At 40.6% G+C, this 17,773-nt stretch overlaps 1 protein-coding gene across 15 annotated transcripts in view; it reads right to left on the bottom strand.

The window, feature by feature from the left end:
• Nucleotides 1–440: 440 nt before the first annotated feature.
• Nucleotides 441–17,773, bottom strand: part of dst (dystonin) — a 622,282-nt gene continuing 604,949 nt past the window's right edge. For all 15 annotated transcript variants that reach the window (XM_072558451.1, XM_072558477.1, XM_072558489.1 and 12 more), the window contains 2 exons: nt 5,813–5,936; nt 441–1,726 (listed from right to left, as the gene is read on the bottom strand). In XM_072558451.1, coding sequence (XP_072414552.1) covers nt 1,452–1,726; nt 5,813–5,936 — 399 coding nt within the window. In that variant the 3' untranslated portion in view covers nt 441–1,451. The remainder of the gene's footprint in view (nt 1,727–5,812; nt 5,937–17,773) is intronic.

The raw sequence follows: 17,773 nt of genomic DNA, 5'->3' as shown, positions 1-17,773 counted from the left end.
CACAAACTGATTAGAGCTCTCAGTATCTTCAGTAGGAATCACCTCTCAACACCGGAAGTACCCACACTTTAGGATATATATAAATTGACAAGAAAATGCATTTACGTCACAGTCAACAATGTCAACATGAGCAATGAGTGAAGACAAAATTCTTGGGTAGAGAGAGTCCAGATATGCCACGCAGTAGTCAATGAGGAATCTGGTGTCAGTTGGAGAACAACATTGGCTAAGGATACCTCTCAGCTTTAGAAGGCAGGACAAAGTATAGCAGCACTGAGCTACAAGAGGGAGACATGTACACGTGCAACCAGCTTTCAAAATTCAGGTGGTAACACCCAGCTCCACATCTCTATTATGTCAGAGGTGCGATATAAATGCAACTTCCCATTTTCAAGTTCTCAAAGCTGCAAAGTGAAATAACAAAAGAGTAAAAACCGGCATAAGTCTGAAAAGAATGCTTTAATAAGCATTTTGGAGGAACCCTTCTAGGTCATTCATTCACTGCCGCAAGCCTACATTAAATTATCATCTACTTTGTTAAATAAATAAGGAAATAGTCTTGCATGAAGTATTGCTGTAAAGTAACAAGTAGGGATGATTCGGATCGTGACTTACTGCAAGCAACTTTGCTTTAATACAAAATGGGATCAATGATACAATTATCTTCCACTCAAGCAAAAAAAAATTTCACATTGACATCAACACACTTCATACTTATATATATTAATTATAATTAGTATAAATGGCTGTTGTGGGGAGGGCATGGGGGTTTTAACAATGGCAGTTTGATCTCAGCAATATGAAATGGCACAAAAATGCTGCAGGAATTTCTTTTAAGTGTATTAACAGCCGGTCTAAGTGTGTTAGTTAACCATTCGTGAGTAAGTTCAAGTTTGCTACATTAAGGTAGTGCTGATCAACTTTTTACATCCCTTTGTTAATTACCTGGGACACAGACATTTGCTTTGTGGTTAATTAAGGAAAATCAGCTCTGAACAAAAATAAAGATTATTTCACAAAATCCAGCATTGCCTCATTGAATTGTGTATGAGGTAATCAGAGCTGTTAGCAAATTAGGGAGTCATCTGCCTGCTTATTGACATAACACGTTCCTGGGATTTTATATTTTTTAACAGTACATTCAGAAACAGCTTTTAGAGATAGTTACCTAATTCCATATTATCATGTAAAAATATTAGTTTAACTTACATCTTTCTTAAAAGCTCTTTTTAATTTTCCCTCCAGAGGATATGGTGTCAACAAAAAAAATGAACAAAATAATTATTCACATAAAATAACATACCTTACAAGACAAAAACACAAATAAGGCCATTCTGCAGCATTAAAAGTCCACCTCTTGCAATATTTCACAACAGATTCTACAGAATATTTTACATCCCAAGGACTGCACTATCAAATGATTTCAGAGAACTTCTGTTGGGTTGATCACACTATCTTTTGGAGGCTGCACTCAGTTTGCTAGCTGCTGGGGACCTCCGTGACGGTGTTGGGATTTTCGAAGGTTTGGCGGAAGATGGCCGAGATCCTGCTCGTGACCCTGATCGGCTAGTGTCAGGCACTGTTTCTGAAACATCTGAGCATACAGACTGGATATCCGAAATGTCAAAATCAGAAGCGTCACTCCCACGACGACTACTGGCTCGGCTGCCGGTCTTGCTTCCAGCTCGGCTGGTAGGCCGGCTTGGAACTTTCCTTGAATCTCGGGCTGGATAGTGGTACATAAAAACAAGATACGTCAGGCACAGTCATGCAGCTCATCAAATACAACCTGTTCTATCCACTATCTAAATGATCTTGTACTTGATCTGCTGACACTTCTGATCACTAAAACAGTTCACACAAAAGGCACAAATTGGCGACAAAAGATAAATCTCAGATTTTGAGATTCATTGAGAAAATTAAAATGGGGGGGGGTTTATTTTCTGATTTGGAATTTTATAGGTGCACATATCAGAATGCTGTGCAATCAGAGCTGTCAATTTCCTGACAGCTCTGAAGGTCATGTAGCTGTGCAGACCTTCAACGAGGTCACAGCTGGAGTACTGTGTGTGGTTCTGTGCACTGTGACTATACGAGAGAGTGTAGTGGAGGTTCACCAGGATGTTGCCGGGGTTGGAGCATTTCAGCTATGAAAAGAGGCTGGATATAACTCAGGTGTTTTCTTTGGAGCAGAAAAGGTTGAAGGGGAATCAGATAGAGATACAGAAGATTATGAAGGATATGTACAGAGATAGAAAACAGTTGTTCCCATTCATTGAAGGAAGGTTGAGGGTGAGTACCCACCTCTTCCCATCACAGTGCTTCCATTGGAAGGTGTCAACTATTGCTAGGGGTTGATACAACATGCACCAGTCACTCTTTGTAAAGTGCCCAAATGGCTATTGTTTGTTGTGCAGATGGAAAAGGGGATTCAAAATCCTACTTGACAACCTAGAATAGCACAATCCTTTTTCCATCCATCCATATTTTTCAACAGATGTCACAAACAATGATCAAAATTGAATTCTTAGGTTGATATCTTATTTATCTTCATCCCTCAAACGCACCCCAACAGCCTCCTTTCTCGTTCAGCCTAGTCATGCTCATTTTTGTTTTGACAATACTGTGAGCACAGAGATCAAATATCTCAGAGTTCAAACCTGACACTTTCCAACTCTAGATTCAGCCTCTATGAAAGTGAGATTTTTCCCATTTAAGCTGGGACAGAGAGGTTTAATGTTTTAGCAATGCTAGTCATTAGAAGAGTGCTTGTACCATTCTAATCATTCTGCAGTGAATTTAGCCAGCAGTGCATCGTAAAACAATTTCTTCAAATGCCTTGCAAGTTGTGAGTGAATGACTGCTGTAAGACTAATTGCTGAACAGTTCAAATTGTCCAGCAATTCATGTCTGCTTTGCAACAGATTACTGAGTTGTTTATACACTAACAAGGATCTGCATACAAAATTAAGTTATTTTCCCAGATAAAGAACATAAACGCACATGGGATTGAGGATAACTTGGTTAGTTGAATGCAATTGGCTGAGTGGCAGGGGACAGAAGATGGTGATAAACGGCTTGAAGGCCGCTGTCCACGTGGATCAGTGCTGGGTCCCTTATTGTTTATGAGATATATAAAATAATATAGACGACAATGTGGGGCTGATGATAAGTAAGTTTGCAGGTGACACAAAGATTGGCTGGCTAGTTGACAGTGAGGAAGAAGGTCTTAGGTTACAGGAGAATATAGATGGATCGGTCAGATGGGCAGTGCAGTGGCAGATGGAATTCTAACCTTGATAAGTGAGAGGTGATGGCCTCTGGAAGTAACAACAAGACAAGGGAGTATTTAATGAATGGCAGTACACTCGGAAGCTCAGAGGAACAGAGATTTTGGACTGTTTATCCACAGCTCCTTGAAGGTTCCACAGCAGCATAACTGGGTAGTTAAAGTGGCATAAGGGACATAGTTGAAGCATAGGTTATAAAAGCATGAAGGTCATGTTGTAGCTGTGCAGACCTTCGATGAGGTCACAGCTGGAGTACTGTGTGTGGTTCTGGGCACTGTGACTATATGAGAGAGTGTAGTGGAGGTTCACCAGGATGTTGCCAGGGTTGGAGCATTTCAGCTATGAAGAGAGGCTAGATATAACTCAGGTGTTTTCTTTGGAGCAGAAAAGGTTGAAGGGGAATCGGATAGAGATACAGAAGATTATGAGGGATATGTACAGAGATAGAAAGCAGTTGTTCCCATTCATTGAAGGGTCAATAAAATAGGGGACACACCTTTACAGTAAAAAGCAGGAGGTTTAGAGGGGATTTGAGGAAAAGTTTTTCACCCAGAGAGAGTGGTGAGGGTCTAGTATGCACTGCCTGGGATGATAGTAAAGGCAAGTAATGTCACAATCTTTAAAAAGTACTTGGATGAGCACTTGTGGTGTCATAATGTTGAAAGCTATGGGTCTAACGTTGGAAAATGAGTCCACTGTAGTTTTTTGGCTATATAGACTTAATGGGCTGAAGGGCCTCTTTTGAGCTGTAGGCTCCTAGGATTCATATCATCCTTGGCAGTGAAGGTATCAGGTGTGACACAAAAAGGATCTTTCTACAGCATTTATTTTCCTGAGAAGTTTCAAAATCTACTCAATGAATATAGAAAATGGTAAGATTATAATCCCATGACTTTCACAAGTTGATTGGGGGGGAAGGCTATTCTCAGATAAAAGGTTGGGTAGGAAGTGGGAGGCTTTCACAATGAGACAACGAGAGTTCAGAGACAGTATGTTTATGTTAGTGTGAAGGACAAGGCTGATAGGTTTAGGGAATGCTGGATGACTAGAGAAATTGAGTTTCTGGTCAAGAAATGGTCACTTATCAGGTATCAATAACTGGGATTGATTGAATTTCTAGAAGAGTATAAGGGCAGTAGGAGTAAACTTAAGAAGAAAATCAGGAGGGCAAAAAAGAGACATGAGATAGCTTTAGTAAGTAATATTAAGGAGAATCCAAAGAGATTCTATAAATACATTAAGAATTAAACAGTAACTAGGGTGAGAATTCAGCCCCTTAAAGATCAACAAGGCCATCAATGTGTGGAACCACAGGAGATGGGTTAGAAACTGAATGAGTATTTTGCATCAGTATTTACTATAGAAAAGGACATGAAAGCTCGAGAACCAGGGAAAATAAATAATGATATCTTGAAAAATGCACATTTTACAGAAAAGAAGGTGCTGGAGGTCTTAAAACACAAAAGGGTAGATAAATCCCTGGGACCTGATCAGGTGTTTCCCTTACTTTGTGGTAAGCTAGGGAAGAGATTGCTGGGACTTTTGCTGAGATATTTGTCTCATCGATGGCCCCAGATGAGGTGCTGGAAGACTGAAGGTTAATGTGGTACCACTATTTAAGAAATATGGGAAGGAAAAGCCAGGGAACTATAGACCAGTGAGCCTAACATTGGTGGTGGGCAAGTTGTTGGAGGGGATTTGAAGAGACAGGATTTACATATACTTGGAAAGGCAAGGACTGATTAAGCATAGCCAAGATGGTTTTGTGCATGGGAATTGTGTGTCATTAACTTGGATTGAGTTTTTTGAAGAGGTGACAAAGAAGGTTGATGATAGAAGAGTGATTGATGTTGTGTATATGGACTTCAGTGAAGTGTTTTACCACATGGTAGACTGGTTACTAACATGGGATCCAGAGGAAGCTAGCCAATTGAATACAAAATTGACTTGAAAGTAGGAGACAGAGGGTGGTGGTGGAGGAATTCTTTTCAGGCTGGGGGCCTGTCATCAGTGCTGTGTCACAAGAACCAGTGCTGGGTCCACTGCTTTTCGTCACATATAAATGATTTGTGTGTGAATATAGGAGGTATGGTTAGTAAGTTTGCAGATGACACCAAAACAGATGGTGTGATTGTGGGCAGTAAAGATGATCTCTGACTACAATGGGACATTGACTAAATGTGCCAATGGATCGAGGAGTGGCATTTGGGGTTTAATTTTGATAAATGTGAGGTGTTGCATTTTGGTAAGGCAAACCAGGGCAGGTATACAGTAAATGGCGATCGGTGAGACCACTTTTGGAATATGGTGCACAATTCTGTTTGCCCATTTGTAGGTAGGATGTTGGTGAACTTGACAGGATGCAGCAAAGAATTACAAGGATGTTGCCAGGATTAGAGGGCTTGAGTTATAGGGACAGGCTGAATAGGTGGATGCTTTGTTTTCCTGGAGTGTTGGAGACTAAGGGGGTGACCTTATAGAGATTTAAAAAATCATGAGGGGCATGAATCATAAAGACTTACCTGGTATTTGTGACCTCCCTCTAGAAGGAGGAGTTGATGTTACATTGCTTTCATCTCCAGAGTGGAAACTTTTTCCGGACAAATATCCAGGTGGTCGCAGTTTGCTTCCCTGGATAGGGGCGACCTAAATTAGGTTGTACAGAGAAATAAATGAATATTTTTCTACTGGGGTGCAAATATCTTTGAGATGTAGCAGATATGTGAATTGTCACTTGAAATATTGTCCTCATTCCCACAAAGTATTCTTAAGTATGTCAGAACTTTGTTGTTCTCTTATCAAATTTGGCCAGTGATGTACTTTAAAGAATTATATACACATCAGTTAAGCATGGCACTAATTGGCTCTGTCCAATACAGTATACGAATATCATTAATTTCCTTTGTAATTTAACGCATTTTGAATGTTAGAATGATTTGTATGGGACCAAAAAAATGTAATATCTATCTGCTGCTTCAAAGGACTAACCTTTTGAATTGGTTAATTAACACAGTAAATAAATTAACTCTGGAGACAAAAGGTCATTCGTGAAGAATGTAGCATTTATCCTAATGTCAGTGACATTCTGCTATAAAGGGTTGGGGGGAATGCTGGCACAGAAAACACTTCTGTCTATTTGGCATACATACTTGAGGCATGCAGAAAAACCTTGATTGAAGATTCATTACCCAACCAGACCAGAGAAGAAGTAATTAGTAGGATGTATCTTCATTCAAAGAATGATAGTGCACAATGCATTTTTTCCACGTATTATATTACCTTCCAACATTCAAAAGATCTCCCCAATATAATTCTACATCTTGTTTTAAAATATCTGAAGTAAACCACTAGAAAAAAAATTCACACAGCTAAATTTGGAATGCCAGATCTTTAGTTAAAATTGATTATTTGACTTTGGAGTAAATGAAACAGCTTATGTGCAATATGTGGTGACCACTAGGGGGCAGTCTTACTGCAGAAGGAGGAAGGGTGGACAGGATTTTATCCAAACACCTCTTGAAAGGAAGGTGCAAAGCATTTTTATAATGCCATCATTCTCTGTAAATGTGTTGTTCCAATTATTCGTTGTACGATATAAATGTCAATCTGGTGGAAAACATTTTAAACCTCTTTTTTTATTTCAACACACTATTCACAGGCCATGATACAGAATACACACACCTGACAGCAGGTTGCTCCTGTGGCAATTTATCCTGTCATGGTTGTTATAAACTCAAAGACAGACCAAACAGGCCAAATTACATGTTAAGATCTCTGCAGACACAATTAGAAGATCAGACATCAATTCACGGTAACTATACTTGTGCATACGTTCCTGAAAAGTCAAATTCACAGGATTGTTCTGTTTGCTCAATGTGCCAGTTATATTTCAATGCAAGTGGTTCTGGAAATCAAATAGGGTATCATCATTGTGCTCACTTTTCTTCATTTAATATTGTTACAGTACTACGGTACAACCATAAGTATTTAAAGTTGACTTTATGTTCAAAGTTGTAGAGTTATTATGGCCCAAGAGGATGCCATTTGGCCCATGTTTGTTAGCTTTCTGCAGAGTAGTTCAGTTACTCCCATTCCCCCAATCTATCCCTGTAGCCGTATGAGCTCATTGCCTTCAGGTGTCCATTCAGTTTTCTTCTTAAAACATTAATCATCTCTTTCTTTCACCATCCTCGTAAGTTGTGAGTCATTACCATTGTCTTCAGAAAATGAATTCTTCCTCACAAACCCTCTGAATCTCCTGACCAAAATCTTAAGTCTGTGCACCCTGCTTCTTGTACAATCAGGTAATGGGAATGGTTTTCCTTTGTCTTACTATATCTAAACCTGTCATTATCATATAGGCCTCTATCAAATTTTGTAAACCTCTACAAGATCATCCCCCAGCCTCCGACGCTCCAGGGAAAACAGCCCCAGCCTGTTCAGCCTCTCCCTGTAGCTCAGATCCTCCAACCCTGGCAACATCCTTGTAAATCTTTTCTGAACCCTTTCAAGTTTCACAGCATCTTTCCGATAGGAAGGAGACCAGAATTGCATGCAATCTTCCAGCAGTGGCCTAACCAATGTCCTGTACAGCCGCAACATGACCTCCCAACTTCTGTACTCAATACTCTGACCAATAAAGGAAAGCATACCAAACATCTTCTTCACTATCCTATCCACTTTCAAGGAGCTATGAACCTGCACTCCAAGGTATCTTTGTTCAGCAACACTCCCCAGGACCTTACCATTAAGTGTATAAGTCCTGCTAAGATTTGTTTTCCCAAAATGCAACACCTCGCATTTATCTGAATTAAACTCCATCTGCCACTTCTCAGCTCATTGGCCCATCTGGTCCAAATCCTGAGGTAACCCTCTTCGCTGTCCACTACACCTCCAATTTTGGTGTCATCTGCAAACTTACTAACTGTACCTCTTATGCTCGCATCCAAATCATTTATGTAAATGACAAAAAGTAGAGGATCCAGCACCAATCCTTGTGGCACTCCACTGGTCACAGGCCTCCAGTCTGAAAAACAACCCTCCACCACCACCTTTGAGCCAGTTCTGTATCCAAATGGCTAGTTCTCCCTGTATTCCATGAGATCTAACCTTGCTAATCAGTCTCCCATTGGGGAACCTTGTCAAATGCCTTACTGAAGTCCATATAGATCACATCTACTGCTCTGCCCTCATCAATCTTCTTTGTTACTTCTTCAAAAAACTCAATCAAGTTTGTGAGATATGATTTCCCACGCACAAAGCCATGTTGACTATCCCAAATCAGTCCTTGCCTTTCCAAATACATGTACATCCTGTCCCTCAGGATTCCCTCCAACTTGCCCACCGGTCTATAGTTCCCTGGCTTGTCTTTACCGCCCTTCTTAAACAGTGGCACTACGTTTGCCAACCTCCAGTCTTCCAGCACCTCACCTGTGACTATCGATGATACAAATATCTCAGCAAGAGGCCCAACAATCACTTCTCTAGTTTCCCACAGAGTTCTCAGGTACACCTGATCAGGTCCTGGGGATATATCCACCTTTAACCGTTTCAAGACATCCAGCACTTCCTCCTCTGTAATCTGGACATTTTGCAAGATGTCACCATCTATTTCCCTACAGTCTATATCTTCCATATCCTTTTCCATAGTAAATACTGATGCAAAATATTCATTTAGTATCTCCCCCATTTTCTGTGGCTCCACACAAAGGCCGCCTTGCCTGTCTTTGAGGGGCCCTATTCCCTCCCTAGTTACCCTTTTGTCCTTAATATATTTGTTAAAACCCTTTAGATTCTCCTTAATTCTATGTGCCAAAGCTTTCTCATGTCCCCGTTTTGCTCTCCTGATTTCTCTCTTAAGTATACTCCTACTTCCTTTATAATCTTCTAAGGATTCACTCGATCTATCCTGTCTATACCTTACATATGCTTCCTTCTTTTTTTGAACCAAACCCTCAATTTCTTTAGTCATTCAGCATTCCCTATACCTACCAGCCTTCCCTTTCACCCTGACTGGAATAAACGTTCTCTGAATTCTTATTCAAGGCTTCCCATTTTCCAGCCGTCCCTTTACCTGCCTCCAATCAGCTTTCAAACGTTCTTGCCTAATACCGTCAAAATTGGCCTTTCTCCAATTTAGAACTTCAACTTTTAGATCTGGTCTATCCTTTTCCATTATTATTTTAAAACAAGTAGAATTATGGTCGCTGGACCCAAAGTGCTCCCCCACTGATACCTCAGTCACCTGCCCTGCCTTATTTCTCAAGAGTAGGTCAAGTTTTGCACCTTCTCTAGTAGGTACATCCACATACTGAATCAGAAAATTGTCTTGTACACACTTAAGAAACTCCTCTCCATCTAAACCTTTAACACTGGCAGCCCCTGTCGATGATTGGAAAGTTAAAATCCCCTACCATAACCACCCTATTATTGTTACAGATAGCTTACAAGTTTGTTTCTCAATTTCCCTCTGACTATTAGGGAGTCTATAATACAATCCCAATAAGGTGATCATCCCTGTCTTATTTCTCAGTTCTACCCAAATAACTTCCCTGGATGTATTTCCGGGAATATCCTCCCTCAGCACAGCTGTAATGCTATCCCTTATCAAAAATGCCACTGCCCCTCCTCTCTTGCCTCCCTTTCTATCCTTCCTGTAGCATTTGTATCCTGGAACATTAAGCTGCCAGTCCTGCCCATCCCTGAGCCATGTTTCTGTAATTGCTATGATATCCCAGTCCCATGTTCCTAACCATGCCCTCAGTTCATCTGCCTTCCCTGTTAGGCCCCTTGCATTGAAATAAATAGTTTAATTTATTGTCCTACCTTTTCCCTGCCAGCCCTGATTGTTTGACTGACTTCTGTTCTCAGCTGCACCTGTCTCAGATCGATCTCTTTCCTCACTATCTCCCTGGGTTCCACCCCCCCCACCCCCCCACCTTACTAGTTTAAATCCTCCCAAGCAGTTCTAGCACATTTCCCAGCCAGTATATTAGTCCTCTTCTAATTTAGGTACAATCCGTCCTTCTGGTACAGGTCACTTCTACCCCAAAAGAGATTCCAATGACCCAAAAATGTGAATCCTTCTCCCATACACCAGCTCCTCAGCCATGCATTCATCTGCTCTATCCTCCTATTCCTGCCCTCACTAGCTCGTGGCACTGGGAGTAATCCAGATATTACTACCCTTGAGGACCTTTTTAAATTTCTGCCTAACTCTCTGTAATCTCCCTTCAGAATCTCAACCTTTTTCCCTTCCTATGTCTATGGTTCCAATGTGGACAATGACCTCCTCCTGGCCCCTCTCCCCCATGAGAATATTCTGCACCCTCTCAGAGACATCCTTGAGCCTGGCATCAGGAAAACAACACATCATTCTGCTTTTTCTCTGCTGGCCACAGAAATGTCTGTCTGTACCTCCGATACACTCCGATGTCCAGCGATACATGAATTCAAACAGCAAAGGCAGTAACTGTACAGGTTCTCTCTTTCTCTCTCACTCTCCCCCCTGCACTGTCCTCACCATGTGCTTCCTTTGTCTGCTCTTCTCCCTTTTAAAACGGCTGTTGTTTTGACTTTTGTTTTCTCCAAAGTTCCAAAACAATGCAACAGCATATAAAACAGTAATTGCTGCTCGAGGAAATCACCTCCAACACCTACAATACCTCAGCCTTAAATGTATACAAAAACTCTGACCTCCCAGCTGTCTATAGCAACGAGTTCTAAAGACCCTTAACCCTCTGAGAGAAGAAATTCCTCCTCACCTCTGTCTTTGTTCTGAGACCATGACGAGAAATATTGACACTGTCAAACCCCTGAAGAATCCTGCATGTTTCAATGAGATCACCTCTCATTCTTCTAAACTCCATTGAATAGAGTCCCAACCTGTTTAGCCTTTGCTCGTAAGACAATCCCTTCAAGAATTATCTTAGTGAACCTTCTCTGAACTGTTTGCAATGAAACGATCTTTCCTTAAATAAAGGGATCAAAGCAGTTCACAGGACTCCAGATGTGGTCTCATTAGCAACTTGTTCAATTACAGTAAGACTTCCCTACTCTTACAGTCCAATCCAATTGAAATAAGGGTCAATATTTCATTCGCCCTTCTGATTACCTGCTCCATTTGTGAGTTAGCTTTCTGTGTTTCGTGGACAAGTATCCCAAGGCCCTTTGCATTGCAGCTTTCTGTAACTGTTCTCCATTTAAGTAATACTTCTGTTCTCCCTTCCAAAAGGAAAACTTCATATTTTCCCACAATGTACTCCATTTGCCAACTTTTTGTACACTTGCTTAACCTTCTGTTTATCATTTTTCATATCCCCTTCGCACGTTGCCTTTGCACCTATTTTTGTGTCATTGTAATTGTCATATTTTGTATCATTTGTTGTAATTTTCCAAAAATCCTTGGATTCTGGAGAATTACAGGAGAAATAGAAAGCTCCCTATGTGACACCCCTATTCCAAAAGGAAGGAAGCATAAAGTGGGTAACAATAGGCTGACTTAGCCTAACAATGATTGTTAGAAAAATATTGGAATCAACTATTAAGGAAGTAGAAGTAGCACATTTGGAAATTGGACACCACAACCAATGGCTGAGGAACAAGAGAAGAAATTGTTGCAAGTGGTTCTCTGACTAGATATGATTAGATAGATAAGAATGGAACCATGTGAGAGTAATCCCATCCAACTTGGACATTGGACATATGGTGGAGTGGTCAACTATTTTACAAGATGTTGAACATTCAGGTAGGGTTTGAGTATCACTGTTACAGTCATTGATTCACCCTACTGTCGGTGATCCAGACTTCTGGTCCATCATCTGGGCACATTATGAATGTCTCATTATGAAACCACTCCAAATACATTAAGCTGAGAGAGCAATGTGAAGAGGAAAATAAGACAGAGAGAGAGAATAGTAAGACATTGAAGGACAGTTACAGACAAAGAGGATGATATTATTCTGGAATCCAAGGCAAGGATTGAACGCTTAGTAACTTTGTAACTGTGCTTCGATAAAATATCCATAGAAACATATGGTAGAGGTAAATTGTGAGCATTTGTTTTTCAGACTGAGGGATAGTAGACAGTGATGCTCCCCAAGCATCAGTGCAAGGACCACAGCTGTTTCTGATAAATTACTTCAATATTGGAATACAGAGCAAAATTTCAAACCTTGCTAATAACTACACACTTGAAGGAATGGCAAAGCGTGAGGGTGATACCAATCGCTTGCAACAGGACACACATAAGCTGGCACAATGGACAGGGAATTGTGAGGTGATGCATTTTGGCAGAAGGGATACAACAGCATAGTGTAGATTTAATGACACAGTTGTAAAGAGTGCATGGCCAGAGAGACTTGAGGATCTGTTTGCATTGACCTTTGAAGGTGAGGGAACACATTAAGAGAGTAAATATCACAACATTTGGAATCGTGAGCTTTATAAAGGTCTGCATTTGATCCCAGGTAGAGTAGTTCATCCATTTCTGGTCATCACACTTTAGGAAGGATGTGAAAGTCCATGAGAGGAAGTTTGCCGGAATGTTTCCAGAGATGATGAATTTTAGTCACAAGGTTATGTCAGATAAGCTGGGCTTGTTCTCCTTGAAGCAAAGAATTATGAGGGGTATGGATAGGATAAATAGACAAAGTCTTTTTCCTGGGGTTGGGGAGTCCAGAACTAGAGGGCATAGATTTAGGGTGAGAGGGGAAAGATATAAAAGAGACCTAAGGGGCAACGTTTTCACGTAGAGGATGGTACGTGTATGGAATGAGCTGCCAGAGGATGTGGTGGAGGCTGGTACAATTGCAACATTTAAGAGGCATTTGGATGGGTATATGAATAGGAAGGGTTTGGAGGGATATGGGCCGGGTGCTGGCAGGTGGGACTAGATTGGGTTGGGATATCTGGTCGGCATGGACGGGTTGGACTGAAGGGTCTGTTTCCATGCTGTACATCTCTATGACTCTATAAATATATTCTTTATCAGTAGGGGAATCAAGATTATGGGGAAAAGGCAGGTAAATCGATGAGGAATGTCAGATCAGCCAAGATCCTATTGAATGGCAGAGCAAGCTCGAGGAGATGAACAGCCTGTTCCAATTGCTTATCATATCTCCCAAGGATCTATGTTGTCCTTCCTATTTCTTATTTATACACTGCCCTTCACTAACAGTGTCATGCTAGTTTTTGCATGTACTCTAACAGCACTCTGCTTCATCACACCTCATCCTTTGATTGCTCCACTGTCTCTAAATTAACAGACTGCTTATTTGATATTATTCATTGATGGGATGTGGACAGCAGTGCGGGCTCTGACTACTGTTGTCAGCTCTCCAAAGAGGGCACTGTATGTAGTAAAATGAGATGAGGCAGCTGTACTGTCAGACAAGTTCCTGACTTGTCTTGCCTTGGTTATGAAAATTTGGCTTTTGGCCCACTCTCTCCACCTTGATTGCCCATCAATAGATCCAGCAATGTCTCCTGTTTGTGCCAAGGGTGCAATAGTCAAGGAAAATTCCTGACATCCAATCGATATTTGTGCAATTAAAGTCCTCCAATCTCACTACGCTATATTTCCTTACCTCTCTGTAGCTTCCCTGCAGATTTGCTGCTCAATATCTCTCACAATTAGGGTACCTATAGAATATTCCCAACTATTCCCTTTTCACTTACCAATTCCAACCAAAAGGATTCTGACCTTGTGTTTCAGGTCATCCTGTAAATTTAACACTACAATGTCTTCACAAAGGAATACTGCCAGCCCACCTCCCCTTTTTCCTTCCCCAACTTTTAGCATACATTATATCCCGAAATGTTAACCACTCAGCCCTGTCCACTTTTAAGTCATGCTTCCGTTATTGCCAGTATGTCACATGCCAACACTGCATTTTCTGTTTGCATTTTGATAAGGATCCAGAAGTTTAATTTTTAGTACATTTCAATTTGACTTTTACTTTATCTCCCCAATAACCAATATTTACAGTTCTGTTCTTTATCTTACCGGGGTGCAGTTCCCTTTGTGCTATCAGTCCTCTGGTACCATGCATTCCTTCATGCAATGTACATTTGAAAACTGCAGAAGTAACTGTGGGAAGACAGCTGCTAAATGACATTAAACAGAATCATAGAATTGCTATGTAGCAGAAGGAGGCCATTCGACCCAATACATCAGCATAATTCAGTACACTCAGTACTGTAGTGCCACACCCCTACCTTTTACCCATAACCCTGAATCTCATTTCTATTTTTAAAAAATCATCTAAGGCCCTCCCTGAATGCCTCAACTGAACCTGCCTCCACCACACTCCCAGATAGAGTATTCCAACACCCGATCAGTTGTGTGAAAAACTCTCTTTTCACTTTGCATTCTGCGTCTTGTGCAAAATACTAAATCTTTGCCCTCTGGTTCTTGATCCTTTCATGAGGGGTAAAACTGCCTATTCTACCCAGACTCCTCATGATTTTGCACAAGGCCTAAAACATGATATGTTTTGTTTTAGAACAGCTCTCTCTACCTGTCACCGTTAATGACTTATGCACATATACACTGATATCTCTCTAATCCAGCACACTCTTTAGCTCTCCATGCTCTTTGTACCAAAGTGTATTACCTCACAATTCTCCAGATTGAATCTCATTTGCTATTATCTGCCAACTCTACCAACTTGTCAATGTCTTTTTGAAGTTCTATACTTCTTCCAGAGCTTACAATTCTCCCAAGTTTTCTGTCATCCATTAATTTTGAAATTGTCTCCTGCACATCAAGATCTAGATTATTTGTAAGAATAAAAACAAGGGTCCCAATATTAACTCCTGGGGAATTCCAATATAAACCAACCTTCAACCCCAAAAAACCATCACTCTCTATTTCCAATCAGTCAGATAATTTTGTGTCCTCATTGCTATTATGCCTTTTATTTCATGATCTATCGTGTTGCTTACAATTCAGTGTGTGGCACTACATCAAATGCCTTTGAAGGTCCATGTAAACTTCATCAACAGCTTTGCCTTCTCTCTTTATTCTTCAAAAACTCCAGCAAATTAGTTAGATATGTTTTTGCTTAAAAATTCCATACTGACATTTTTGAATTTACCCATATTTTTCTGTGTAACTATTAATTCTATTACAAGTTATTGTTTGTAGATGTTTCTACACCACCAGAGTTAAATTGTCTGGCCTGTAATTGCTGGACTGAGCTTTACAACCTTTTTTGAAGGGTGCAAGGTTTGCCATTGTCCTGTCTTCTTGCATTATCCCTAAATCTAGGCAAGAGCGAAATATTATTGCCAGTGCAATTTCCACTTTCACCTCCTTCAATACCCTTTGAAGCAACTCATCTGGCCCCAGTGCCTTATCAACTGACAGCACATTCAATGTTTTCTCCTGAGCAATTTTGAACTTTTCTTGTGACTGAGATTGCATTAGTCACGATAGCTAGGGAGCAAGTACAGGTGCAAAGTATTCACTTAACAATTCAGCCATGTTCTTGCTTTTATGTGTAAACCCATTTTTGTCTCTTATTTGGTCCTACTCTTCGTACTAGTGATGTGCTTCCAGAAGACTTTAGGATTTCCCTTTATCTTAGCGACCAGTCTTTTTTCATAATCTCTCTTTGCTTCTCACTCCCTTCTGAAGCTTCTATAATCAACCTGTTTCTTAATTGTACTTCTTTTTCTGAAACCTGTCGTAGGCAAACTATTTCTTGTTTAATGTAATTTTTATCTCAGGGATTTCTGGATTTGTTTATCCTACTTTGCCTTTTGAGAGAATATCCCTCAATTGCACCCAAACAAGTTCCTGATGGAAGGTAGCCAATTGTTTTGTGACAACCCTTGGTTACAGTCTACTCAACTGAGCTCTGTTCTGTTCTTGTGCCCCATTAAATAAATGGCAACCAACACAAACTAGGAATTGGTGTAACAATATAGGAATCTATTCATGAAGAAAGTTGTTTATTAACAGAAACTATATAATCTGAAAGATTATTTGCATGAATTACTGTCCCGATTTAAGCATAGGATAGTGAAGAAGGCATTTGGTATTCTTTCCTTTATTGGTCTGAGTATTGAGTACAGGAGTTGGGAGGACATGTTGCAGATGTACAGGTCATTGATTAGGCCACTGTTGGAATATTGCATGCAATTCTGGCCTCCTTGCTATCGGAAAGATGTTGTGAAACTTGAAAGAGTTCAGAAAAGATTTACAAGAATGTTGTCAGGATTGGAAGATTTGGGCTATTAGAAGAGGCTGAACAGGCTGGGGCTGTTTTCCCTGGAGCATTGGAGGCTGAGGGGTGACCTTATAGAGGTGTATAAAATTATGAGGGGCATGGATAGGATAAATAGACAAAGTCTTTTTCCTGGGATTGGGGAGTCCAGAACTAGAGGGCATAGATTTAGGGTGAGAGGGGAAAGATATAAAAAAGACCTAAGGGGCAACTTTTTCGCATGGAGGGTGGTACATGTATGGAATGAACTGCCAGAGGAAATGGTGGAGGCTGGTACAGTTGCAACATTTTAAAGGCATTTGGATGGGTATATGAATAGGAAGGGATTGGAGGGATATGGGCCGGGTGCTGGCAGGTGGGACTACATTGGGTTGGGATATCTGGTCGGCATGGACGAGTTGGACCGAAGGGTCTGTTTCCATGCTGTACATCTCTATGACTCATTAAGGGTAATTTGATTTTGAAACAGCATAATTATATTTGAATCTAACCTGCGACTTAGAACTTAAAAATCTGAAAATTGTTAATGTGGATATCAAAACAAGAAACAAAGTGCTGGAAAGCACACAACTGGTATACTGGCATCTGAATCGAGAACGCCTTATAAGTGTAAACCTTTCTTCTGAACTCTGTTTTGAAGAATGACTCACACTGAAGCTGTTAACTTGTGCGCAAAGTCTCCAAAAACCAACTAACCTGTAGCGTATTTTCAGCATTTTCTGTTTTGTGCTTCTGCAGTTTACAACAGAAAATCTTGAGGTTTACTCTTTCCCTTCCCAATCTTGTGACTAGAACATATTTACAGACCATATCATTTGCTAACTTTGTACAGACTGAGCCTGGGGCCCCAGCTGGCCCACATACTCAGGATTCACGCTTTTACTTCAAATACAAATACTCATAAGCCTGACATTTTCATGGTGGGGATGGGCATCTTTGGTCAAAAGCAACATTATGGAAAGTACTGGTACAGCTCTGGAGAACTGGGTCAAATTGCTATAAATGGACAAGGATATATATCCTCTCGGGTTTATTTAGGAAGTATGAGGGTTGATCAAGTCAAGGCCCTTCTTGCCCACCTTGCAGTATCTGAAATATAGTATTCTGCAGCTTTCATGGTGCATCACTGAACAGATTCCAGAAATGAAAATATCAATCCTAAAAAAAAATCTACAATCACAGAAGCTTCGCCAGAATATTAGCAGTGAATTACGATGCAGCGTGGACTGCATTGACAGTAAACCACTCTAC

Source organism: Chiloscyllium punctatum, chromosome 3, assembly GCF_047496795.1.
Source record: "Chiloscyllium punctatum isolate Juve2018m chromosome 3, sChiPun1.3, whole genome shotgun sequence".
Lineage (NCBI taxonomy): Eukaryota > Metazoa > Chordata > Chondrichthyes > Orectolobiformes > Hemiscylliidae > Chiloscyllium > Chiloscyllium punctatum.
The sequence above is the reverse complement of the archived record's forward strand: the minus strand, read 5'-3'. Positions and strand labels throughout refer to the sequence as shown.